The sequence below is a fragment of the Alosa sapidissima genome, chromosome 6 (genome assembly GCF_018492685.1).
Source record: "Alosa sapidissima isolate fAloSap1 chromosome 6, fAloSap1.pri, whole genome shotgun sequence".
NCBI classification, from domain to species: domain Eukaryota; kingdom Metazoa; phylum Chordata; class Actinopteri; order Clupeiformes; family Clupeidae; genus Alosa; species Alosa sapidissima.
In genome coordinates, this window is record NC_055962.1 from 31,889,497 (window position 1) to 31,901,632 (window position 12,136).

Below are 12,136 nucleotides of genomic sequence, written 5' to 3' on the forward strand. Positions count from 1 at the left end.
ATCAGATCCATGCCTGCTGGTGGAGGTTTCCAGATGAGGGCCAGGTCCAATTCAGATAGCTCCTTTGTGCTCATTTGTACTGTAGTGAGTCATTAGTTATGTTTGATTGAACAAGTCATTGGTTTTGTTTGATTGAATGAGTCATTGGTTTTGTTTGATTGAATGATTCATTGGCTTTGTTTGATTGAATTATTCATTGGCTTTGTTTGATTGAATGATTCATTGGCTTTGTTTGATTGAATGATTCATTGGTTTTGTTTGATTGAATGATTCATTGGCTTTGTTTGATTGAATGATTCATTGGTTTTGTTTGATTGAATGATTCATTGGTTTTGTTTGATTGAATGATTCATTGGCTTTGTTTGATTGAATGAGTCATTGGCTTTGTTTGATTGAATGATTCATTGGCTTTGTTTGATTGAATGAGTCATTGGCTTTGTTTGATTGAATGATTCATTGGTTTTGTTTGATTGAATGATTCATTGGCTTTGTTTGATTGAATGAGTCATTGGTTTCTCACTTTCTCACTCTTTCTCTGCTTGCTCTCCCATCTTTTGTCTCCAGCCGTCTTTCCTTCCTCCAAAGCCAGGGCCGAACAGCCCGGCCGCGTGCCCTGTGTCTATCCCTGTGTCCGAGAACACGCACTTCAGGGTCATTCCACAAGGGGGCCACAGGGCGCATGGAGAAAACCACACAAACAATCACCTCAAGCTGTTCATCCCCACGGCAACCACAGCCGCCATGGAGACAGCACCCACGAGGTCATCATTGTTGGAACACCAGGAGATGGAGACCGAGAACATAAGGCCCCAATCTGATCCAATGAACATCGAGCCAGAGCAGAAAGGGCGGGACGATGTGACGTTAAAGAGGGAGGCTGAGCCAATGGGAGCAGCCGCTGCACGTATGCTGTCAGAGCTGGAGGAGGGCGGGAATAGAGTTGGACCACGCCCTCTTAGCAAGACAGACTCACCCTCTAAGCGTAAAGGTATAAAATCCATTCAGACAATTTCCTCAAGTGGGTCTGACAGCGAAACAATAATGGTGAAGTTGACTGCATTGGCATTAAAAACAAAGTATTTAATTTAACTTATTCCTCTGAATAAGAGTCATGAGTCAGATGTCAATGTGGTGAAAATAACTTTGGATGATAACAGTGGCCTTGGAAGTCAATGCTGTAAGAACACAACTCCATCTTGGTTCTGTTGTAGACAAGAGGAACCGCCATCTTGGCTCTGATGGTGTTTACCTGGAGGACCTCACAGAGCTGGAGCCTGAGGTGGCAGCACTGTACTTCCCTAAAAGGTAGGGAACACACACACACACACACACACACACACACACACACACAAACACACACTCACACACTGCGTGTCCCCAGTGATGCCAGTGGCCCAGTGCGTGGTGGGGAGAACGGCATCTGCAGCCCCAGCATGTCCCCCCAGTCCGTGGGCAGCTCAGGGGCTGACAGTGGCGTGGACAGCTTCTCAGACCAGATGGGAGACCTGCCCGCTATCGCCATCTCTCTGTGTGGAGGACTAAATGACAACAGGGAGATCACCAAAGGTGAGTAACCAGTCGCCATTCATTTTTCTTAGTCATAGGAGGATGTTTATTATATGCGGCATTGAAATTCACTGTGTGTGTGTGTGTGTGTGTGTGTGTGTGTGTGTGTGTGTGTGTGTGTGTGTGTGTGTGTGTGTATGTGTGTGTTGTGTCATGCAAGTATACTTTTCTAGTATTTATACAAAAACATTGTTTATTTTTTTCCTTCTGCAGAGCAATTCCAGGAGAAGGCCCTCTCCTATCAGCAGTTTGCAGAGAATCCCTCCCTAATAGATGATCCCAACTTGGTGGTGAAGATCGGCTCAAAGTGAGTACTCACTGCTCTTGTCTTGAGAGTTTCTTGATGCATCCCACGCATTCACTCACTTAATTACTCATTCACAACCAAGCTGATAAGCTCCAAATTGTGAATCATACATGATACACTTTTTAGAAGCAGTATTTCGTATAGAAGCCTTACAATGTGTCTAAAATACAGTAGTTCTGAAATGTGTTACTGCATACTTTGTGTTGACTTTGGTTATTATGATTAAAGCTTATTATCACATGCTTGATACCTTCACAAATTCAGGTTTAAATTGAAATTATCTGTACATCATCAGACTGTTATTGTATTAACTTTGCATCTGTAATCTGTTGCATCGACATATATATCAACCATGTGTTACATTGAAATATCACATAATATTCAAATACCGATATTGTATTCTTACATTTTTCATTTTTGGTGTGTTTTTATGTCTTGACATAATGGAAGTCAGACGACTACCATTTTCACTGCATATTGTGTTCTGTATGATTACATGTGTCAAATAAAATACTGTTTGATTTGATTGATGTGATATGTAATAAAAGAGATAAGATACAGTATGATGAATATGGATGGAGGAGAGTGACGCGTGACTGCTCTCCTCCTCCTGCAGGTATTATAACTGGAGCACCGCTGCCCCAGTCATGCTCGCCCTTCAGGCCTTCCAGAAGCCTCTGCCCAAGGTACCCATCCTGCCCCAGCTCTCTCCGCACCTCGGTTTAACCTGCTTTAGTACCCATCCTGCCTCAGCTCCCTCCACACCTCGGTTTAACCTGCTTTAGTACCCATCCTGCCTCAGCTCTCTCCACACCTCGGTTTAACCTGCTTTAGTACCCATCCTGCCTCAGCTCTCTCCACACCTCGGTTTAACCTGCTTTAGTACCCATCCTGCCTCAGCTCCCTCCACACCTCGGTTTAACCTGCTTTATACAGGGGAGGATTAGCCGGGGTTTTCCCCATGCTGCCTTACGCGCGCGATTTTATTCACGCTGCTAGGCAGCCTGGATTCCATGGACTTCGTTTTCACCTCAACGAAGGAACCAATCACAGAACGGAGGGTGGGGGCAGCAAGACGACGATGACACGCCGAAGCTGTTATGAGCTACGTACAGACGCATTTGATAGACATTCATAGTGCCCAATAAACGGCTCTGGGCATTCGTAAACCACGTTTCAAAAATGAGAAAATGAATGTCTAGTTCCCAGACCCCATCTCAATGACTAGGCTAAGGGAAGATCACACTCTGAAGTCACTTCCTAACTTGGAATTCGGATGCACTACTTACCTGATGCATCCACAGCAAGCAGAGTCTGACCCAGTTTGATGTGCTTTAATTCAAATTGAGCTCACATTTCAGTTTTCACAACCTCTCAATCAGCCCCATACCGCTGTTTTTCTGTGCTTTATGTCAGGGTTGATTATGGACAAAAGTCAGCTGCATCCATTACCAGAGGCAACCAAATAAGTTATTTTGATTCAGATTGAGCTTACATTCCAGTTCACATTAAATCAGTGAAGTTGATTTGAATCGAGAGCCAGGCACATCTTCCTCTTGATAATCAGGCCACTTTACACTTGATGAGTGCACTTGATCATCAGGCCACTTTACACTTGACGAGTGCACTTGATCATCAGGCCACTTTACACTTGACAAGTGTGCTTGATCATTAGGCCACCACTTGACGAGTGCACTTGTGTGTGCTCAGTGTTCGTTCTGTGGATTGGGCCTGATGGCATGCAGCTGCATCAGCATTGGTCCTATCACATCTCCTATCTCTTTACAATTTCGTATAAAACTAATCAGATTCCCAGCTCAGCGTTTTGAAGCAATTGAAACACACGGTTGTTGGACTGGTGTGTCGCTGAGACTGTTACTGTAACAGCAGGTTTGCAGAGACAATACAAAATAGTCCACTGTGTCTCATAAAAGGCACTGCAACACCCAGAATTACCTGTGCAACCCACACACTCGGGTCAGACGGATGTGGCGTCCTCTGATCAGACGTTCTGGACGTGTTCCTCTGCAGATCTTGCGTTTCCTGCCACTTCCTATCTACTGTGTGAAGCAGGAACCTCTCTCATGAGAAACATCAATTGTTCAGTTTTCACTTTCACCAACAGTGGTTTTTGTCAGTGTTTCACTTCTTGTCCCATACTTGAGTTCTGACTGTCTGACGTCGTGCTGGCTCAGAGATGAATGTTGGTGAATGTCCTAAAACGAATCTTCTGAAAATTTGTTTTGTGAAACTGTGACATGTAGTTTAGTTTATCAGACATGTTGTTCTAAGTTAATGAGTGAGTGGCAGAGAGTGTATGTGTGTGTATGTGTGTGTGTGTGTGTGTGTGTGTGTGTGTGTGTGTGTGTGTGTGTGTGTATGTGTGTGTGTGTGTGTGTGTGTTTGTGTGTTAGAGAGAGAGAGGGAGCATGTGAGTGTGTGTGTGTATGTGTGTGTCTTTGTGTGTGCGTGTGTGTGAGAGAGAGAGAGAGAGAGAGAGTATGTGTATGTGCGTGTGTTTGTGTGTGTGTCTGTGTGTGTGTGAGAGAGAGAGATGGTGTGTGTGTGTGAGAGAGAGAGAGAGAGAAAGAAAAACACTGCTAAGCTGCTCCACACCACTCCCCCTCAGTAACACCCCTCCCTCTGTACTCTCCTCCACCCACTCTATTGCTTTCCTCTTTGGTTGGTTTAGTTCTCATGCTTTGATTGTGCTCGTTTTGCCCTGGAGTTTCTCTTGAGTTGCTTAAGGGAGGCCTTTGGTGCCATCCCAGTATGTTTTGCCTCACAAGTACCATCATCATCATCGTCACACACACACACACACACACACACACACACACACACACACACACACACACACACACACACACACACACACACACACATACTTACAGTAAACACACACTATCTCTATCTCACTCCTTCACTCATTAACTTAAACCAACAAGTAAACAACACACAGATGTGCAGAAGAATGCTTCTCCATGTATACACCCACAACCACTAAAACACTTGTCTGTTGATGTATATATGCAGGTAAACACTTTTAGAGCAAATCTAGAACAAGACAGACACAATCATGCCAACACTACTACAAACTCTGTGTGCTTGTCTGGGCTGTGTTCTGTGGTTATTTTTTTGCGTTTGAGTTTTTCAGTTGGTTTCAGCATGTTTGGTCGTGTGCCTTACCCCCATCCAGGCCACAGTAGAGAGCATCATGAAGGAGAAGATGCCCAAGAAAGGTGGCCGCTGGTGGTTTTCCTGGCGCAGTCGGAGTAGCACTAAAGCGGTACAAGTCCTTATGTTCCTCTGACACACATATCCATTATTACATTTAAGGGTCTCAAAATGACATATATGAACTAATACACGTGAGCTTTTACAGTATATCATCGTATTTGACCCAGTTTTGACACTAATAAGTAAGTTAAGAGTCTTATCTGCAGGCTTAACAGGATAGTTGCTGTCTTTAAATTCACTTTCTTGCATTCTCCATCTCCCCCCAGGATTCTGTATCAGAACATGGCACCTGTGTGAGTGCAGACCAGGCTGGCAAGATGGCTGCCATGAACAGGTTAGTGAAGACAACACTTCATTAAAAAGATAAATTGCTTTCTGTTTATTATAGGTTTGGTTGTTGATCAGCCACTGAGGGTAATCCCCTTAACACATTCCCTGTGTATATCTGAAATATTACTGTAGAAGAGACACTATAGTTTAAGTGTATTCTGTAGGTAGTATAGTCATGTACATGTCATTTGTTATTCCTGGTCATTTAACCTCTTGTGTCAGAGAATGTATAAAACAGGGGTCACCAACTAGAATTGCACAAGGTCCAGTAAACTAATCCTCCTCGCTTGCTGGGGTCTGATTAATTAGATAGGAGTTCTTGCCCTTTTGGCAGGCTTAAAATCGGTTTGCTTTCACTGACCAAAGGATTACATTCACAGTTTTGTGGTAATACATGTATGTTTTTGGCATCCAACATATGAAGGAAAAACAAAGTGTCATAAACTTTTCATCTCTAAATTTGCATTGAATACATTCCTTTCATACACCTTCAAAGTCTATGACATATTGAAATGTTGATATACATAGCCTAAAGAGGACAGTGGACTAAATAATATTCTTACATGTATGTGATTTGTCTGTTCAATACATATTGACTGTTCATAATGAGATCGAATAGCAATAGACATAGCACAGGTTTGTATGAATGTTGACTGAGCTGCTTGTTTAATAGATCTGTAGCCTACAATCTGGTTCTGTAATGATCAATGTGATTCTAGGCCAATTATTACTTTATGAAACTTGGGCAATACTAGAAGCAAAAAGTGAAAAGTGTTACACTATTTACAAATCAGTGAAAGGAGATTTGTTTTCTGTTGCTCTATGAGGACAATAGGTGTCGCCAAAGTTCCAACATTTGCTAGACTGGATTACATGTGGATTACAAAACTACAGGTAGAATGTTGCTAAATCTATCAGCAAAGTTGGCAACACTGAAATTGCTTGTTTTTGTAGGCCTACTTAAACATAACGTATAGCAACCGTTAACGACCTGGAGTTAAAGGACCAAGACGGCTCTGTTTCACTCGCCTCGTTTTACCTCTTAAAGAAGTTTATCAAATGACTATATAACATCTTTTGTCTTTTTTGTCTTCATGTCAAAAGGCTTCGCAGTCTGGATAGAGTGGCTCGGACTCAGACAGGAGTCGGTCAGTTGGTGACCCCTGGCTTAAAAGAGTGTTTAGAATGTAAAACATCCAACTGATGTATTTGGTATTTGGTATTTTCTAGAAGAAAGGAAGAGTCATCATCCAGTGATGAGGACCACCGAACTGCCAAGCAGACCCCAACCATCCAATCAGAGCCCTTGCTCACTCCAGGGGGTGTGTCTTACAAGAAAACACTCCGCCTCTCCTCCGAACAACTTGTGAGTGTCTGTCTTTAGTTTCACTCACAACTAATGTGATTTTCCTGTGCGATCTCATGTATGTATGTGAATATTGCAGTGCCTTGTCATCTTGGTTACGCTAGATGTTATTAGAGTTTCCGTTTGCAGCTTGGGTTACCTTAATTTCCTGCCGATTAACCAAGGTGTATACATTGATTTTGCAAAATGTCTACAGTTATGAGGTTAACAAGTGTGGGCTATACATGGGAATGTATTTCTTCATTCCTCTTTTGGATTCTAGCACAATCTGATTTGAGAAAGATAAATAAGAGACAGACCACATGCAAACTCATCCTGGAAAGGGCACTTGTGTAAAATACATATGGCAGCATTGTAAAGGCATTTAGGGCGGAGCGTTTGGCCTAGTTCTCAACGCCACACAACCCCAGTGAAATTTGACCCCTGGCCCTGTGACCCTTGTGAGCACAGGCCAGCCTGCAGCTGAAGGATGGTCCAAACGACGCAGTGTTCAGTGTCACCACGCAGTACCAGGGCACTTGCCGCTGCGAGGGCACCATCTACCTGTGGAACTGGGATGACAAGATAGTCATCTCCGACATCGACGGCACTATCACCAGGTGAGAGGCCAGCCAGGCGAAATGTTTAGAGATGATCTCTGAACCCTGAACTCATATGTCAGAACTCAGAGGACAAAAGGACTGTGCGCTGAACTAGCTAATCAAATCAAATGAACAGAAATCAACTCTTTTGGTGTTTCATAAAAGCAAGCCTATAGATTATGACTTCCTTTCATAAAACAAGCCTATAGAATATGGTTTCCTTTCATTTAATCCATCTGTAGTAAGTAAGTGTAGAACATATGTAATAAACATGAACTGGAGATCATCAGATCCAGTTTGAGATTTGAGGTACTCTGTTTGTCCTGCCTCCTCATACTAAAGATGTCCCCCTGTACAGGTCTGACACACTTGGACACATCCTACCAACTCTGGGAAAAGACTGGACCCACCAGGGCATCGCCCAACTCTACCACAAAATCAGCCAGTAAGCACTCACTACTCTCACTCTTATAGACCCTTTCATCAATAAAAACAAAAACAATGCTTGAACGTTCTATTTGGGCCCCAATCTACTTCCTCTGCATTAAGATAACATATGGAATGTTAAAAAGGAAGTCTTGTGGGGCCAACTATGATGCTGATAATGGAACTCTCTTGAAAGGGTCCATATTCCATCAATTATTATCAATCATATCACACCTTCATGAAAGCAGAAATGTATATGCTTGCTACAAGCTACAATACATCTGTCTTCTGTGAATGTATTGTATGTCAAGTGTAATGCAGCTGACATAGAAGGTATTATGTCATGAATGAACATTCTCATATGGAGACCTTTGGTGAATGAACATGAAAGTTCTCGTATGGTTCAGTCTGAGACCTTTGGTGAATGAACATGAAAGTTCACATATGGTTCAGTCTGAGACCTTTAGTGAAAGTTCCTGTATGTGTGTGTTTGTGCTCTGGAAACAGCTCTAAGTTGTGTGTGTGTTTGTGTTGCAGGAATGGGTATAAGTTCCTGTACTGCTCGGCGCGGGCCATTGGCATGGCGGACATGACGCGTGGCTACCTGCACTGGGTGAACGAGAGGGGCACCATGTTGCCTCAAGGCCCAGTGCTGCTCAGTCCCAGCAGCCTCTTCTCTGCACTGCACAGGTGAGATACACACACACACACACACACACACACACACACACACACACACACACACACACACACACACACACACACACAAACAAACACACTACACACACACACACACACAAACAAACACACACTACACACACACTACATACACACAAACACTACACTACACACACACACTATTCATGACACACACACACACACACACACACACACACACACACACACACACACACACATACACACACACAAACACAAACACACACAGACACCCTACACACACATACTGTACACACATGCACACATGCACACATCACACACTACACAGACATACATACTCACACACACACATACATACACACACACACACAAGCTTACCACAAATTGTCTAGCTCTAAGTTTTGATGTCGCTTGGCAGGGAAGTGATTGAAAAGAAACCAGAGAAGTTCAAAGTGGAGTGTTTGACTGACATCAAGAACCTCTTCCACCCAAACACACAGCCCTTCTACGCTGCCTTCGGCAATCGACCTACGGTCAGTCTACGCGCTCTCACTTCAAAATGCCCATTGCACAAATACACAATAATGAATTAAACACACACTATGTGAATGGCTTTGTATCACAGTATCATAGTGTTACTGTAGTTCAGCTAGAAAGGCACCAACATCAGGGGCTCAGATCCCAGGCAGTACACATACCCTGCTAGCAAACATGTGTATCTGCTCTTTACCGTATACATTTTGTGTCAGTGGTTGATTATTCAGGGCTATACAGACATAGATTAATTGGCTGTACAGTATGTTTATCTCTATAGGTTGTTGAAGGTGGTGGTTGTGTGTGTGTTCGTCTCTGGTAGGACGTGTACTCCTATAAAGAGGTGGGGGTTCCCCTCAACAGGATCTTCACTGTCAACCCAAAAGGAGAGCTGGTGCAAGAGCACGCCAAGGCTAACGTGTCCTCGTAAGTAACCCCACCTCACCGGAACAGTCAGAACCACACCACTCCACACCATGCCACGCCACACCACACCATCTCATGCATCACACCACACCACACCATGCCACACCACTCCACACCAAACCACACCACTCCACACCAAACCACACCAAACCACACCACTCCACACCAAACCACACCACACCACCTCATACATCACATCACACCACTCCACTCCACACCACACCACACCACCTCATACATCACTCCACACCACACCATACCATCTTAAGCAAACCATGCATCACACCAGAACCCACCAACTTCAGCTAAGCCGGACTGGACTGAACAGTTCCTGCTGTCAAGACTTTCATTCTTTCTGCTTCAACTTTATCCTCTTGTTACAGCAATGCATTCACTCTCTACACCCTTCCAATCTGTTGCTCCCTTTCTGTAATGTTTTGTATTCACCCTTCATTCTTCTATTTCTCGTTGTCTCTTCAAATCCATTCCTCTCATTCCACCACCTTTCTTCATTTCCCCTCTCTCCCTCTATTTGACTAGTTCCCTCATGTCTTCTGTCAATATTTAGGTGTGTGTACGGCTCTCTCACTCTCGGTCTTCTCCTCAGGTATGTGCGTCTGGGTGAGGTGGTGGACCACGTCTTCCCTCTGCTGTTGAGATCCAGCTCCTCAGATTTCCCCTGCTGTGACACCTACAGCCACTTCACCTACTGGAGGGAACAGCTCCCCCTGGTGGACAGCCCAGAACCACACCTAGAAACAGGCAGCAGCTGAGCCCTTGCCTGTTGGAGAGACCAATTATGGAGTAATCACCCTCCATCACTGTTACCTGATCAGTTCTGCAACGGCTCAACCCTGACACACACACACACACACACACACACACACACACACACACACACACACACACACACACATCCCATATCCTGAATAATTCATCCTAGTTCTTTTCAATGACACCTCCGGGGGACGCTCTCTCTCCACCTTTAAAGTATTTGTGTTTGTGTTTGTGTGTAAGCTTGTACATTTTGATTTCCTGACATAGATATATTTTGATACAGAGGTAATGATGATGGAAAAAGACAAAAAAAAATCTCTGATCAGATACATTCTACTTTCTCTTAAAGACTCTTATGCTGACATCATGGTGATGAGAGTGTATGTATATGTGTGTGTGAGAACACCTGACCACCTCCACCAGGGGTCATCATGAAAATAAGATTCTATGATATGTTATAACAATATGTATGTATGGCCCTTCACACATACACATACACATGTTTTGTGCCAAATCGTTTTTTTTTGTATATGCTGCAATTGATATAACTTAATTATAACTTGTTATTTAAATAACCTTGAGGACTGTTACTGCTATGCTATGGGAACAGTGTTTCCTCAGATTGTAAACTGCTGGAGCTTAAAAGAAAATCTACATTCTATACAGAAAAAAACAACAAAAATCAATATTTAGAGAGTAAGTTACCTCGCTTTCCTTGTTAAAAAAAGGTCACATAGTTTTATAAAGTGTGTATCAGGCATTGTGTTGCACTCCCCATCTATATTATGAAGTGTACCCTATCAAACCACATAGACTCCATTATCTTCTACCTACCATTTAAAGCACCAGTACAATTTCCAAACTCCTCATTCTGGCCCAGTCAAGCAGCCAGTCTGAACACAGCGAAACTGAAGCGTGCTGAATTGAAATGCAAAACCCATGTGTCTGTGTGTGAAGTCCCTGAAACCTCTTGAAATCTGCTGCACTGTAACTTAGCACATGTGATCACAGAGACAACAAGCTTCCTGTCAAACTTGTATTTCTGTTGATTTGTAAAACATCCAGTGCTAGTTTGTTCAATCTTGCGTTTATGACTGTGTGTGTGTGCCTTTTGAATGACTCTGATGCACAGCTTTGATGGCATATGATTTAGATCATGTAACTGGATATTTCTGGATTTGATGGCTTGTCTGTTTTGTTTTCATGTTTTGTGTAAAACAGTTCTTCACAGACTTCTCAGATGAATAGAGTCTGCACTGAAGACATTGAGTGCATTGGTTTTTGACTGAGACATTATAACAGGCTTGGGTGTCACTAAAGCATCACTTTGCACTGACCTTGAGAGAAAACAACAACTTTATGAAGTGATAATGAGAGGTAGCTTTGTGAAAACAATAATGTTATATTGGTGATGTTACAAGAGGGTTATTAATTACCTTCATGTCTGTATGTAGGTATGTATGCTCAACTGTTTTAGCTTAGTACTGCTATGGTCCCTACCTGTTCAAGATCTGTCACTGATCATCTTTACGAAGAATTTTAAGATGGTTATTTCTTTAATTGAGGAGCATACCTGTACTTTACTCTCTGTTGTTTCTGTACATTAAGATTTTTTTTAGATAGCTATGTGTGTCTCCTGATGACGATACATTGTGTCATATTCTTTCTATGAAAGAGCATCTAAAAGTGTGCTTTTATATGGCCACTGTGCTGGCTCCTTTGAGTGATATAATCTTGCATGCCATTCTTGAGTGGGTGGAACTAGTGAGATATATTTAAAGTGCAGCCACGTATATGTCTGTTAGTATTAATGTCAATAAAATGTCTTTGTAAACATATTGAGTGTAACTTACTGTGACTTGCTTTGAAAAAGGGCTTGAAAAGGGTACACTAATGATTTATGAG

General features: G+C 42.8%; 1 protein-coding gene across 2 annotated transcripts in view; it reads left to right on the plus strand.

The window, feature by feature from the left end:
- lpin1b (lipin 1b) overlaps window positions 1-12,069 on the plus strand; it is a 35,210-nt gene extending 23,141 nt beyond the window's left edge. For both annotated transcript variants that reach the window (XM_042094667.1, XM_042094668.1), the window contains exons 7-20: window positions 565-988; window positions 1,212-1,305; window positions 1,382-1,566; window positions 1,780-1,873; window positions 2,490-2,559; window positions 5,073-5,162; window positions 5,380-5,447; window positions 6,674-6,809; window positions 7,260-7,408; window positions 7,749-7,835; window positions 8,354-8,506; window positions 8,913-9,027; window positions 9,351-9,454; window positions 10,062-12,069. In XM_042094667.1, the coding sequence (XP_041950601.1) occupies window positions 565-988; window positions 1,212-1,305; window positions 1,382-1,566; window positions 1,780-1,873; window positions 2,490-2,559; window positions 5,073-5,162; window positions 5,380-5,447; window positions 6,674-6,809; window positions 7,260-7,408; window positions 7,749-7,835; window positions 8,354-8,506; window positions 8,913-9,027; window positions 9,351-9,454; window positions 10,062-10,227 (1,935 nt within the window). In that variant the 3' untranslated portion in view covers window positions 10,228-12,069. The remainder of the gene's footprint in view (window positions 1-564; window positions 989-1,211; window positions 1,306-1,381; window positions 1,567-1,779; window positions 1,874-2,489; window positions 2,560-5,072; window positions 5,163-5,379; window positions 5,448-6,673; window positions 6,810-7,259; window positions 7,409-7,748; window positions 7,836-8,353; window positions 8,507-8,912; window positions 9,028-9,350; window positions 9,455-10,061) is intronic.
- Window positions 12,070-12,136: the final 67 nt, after the last annotated feature.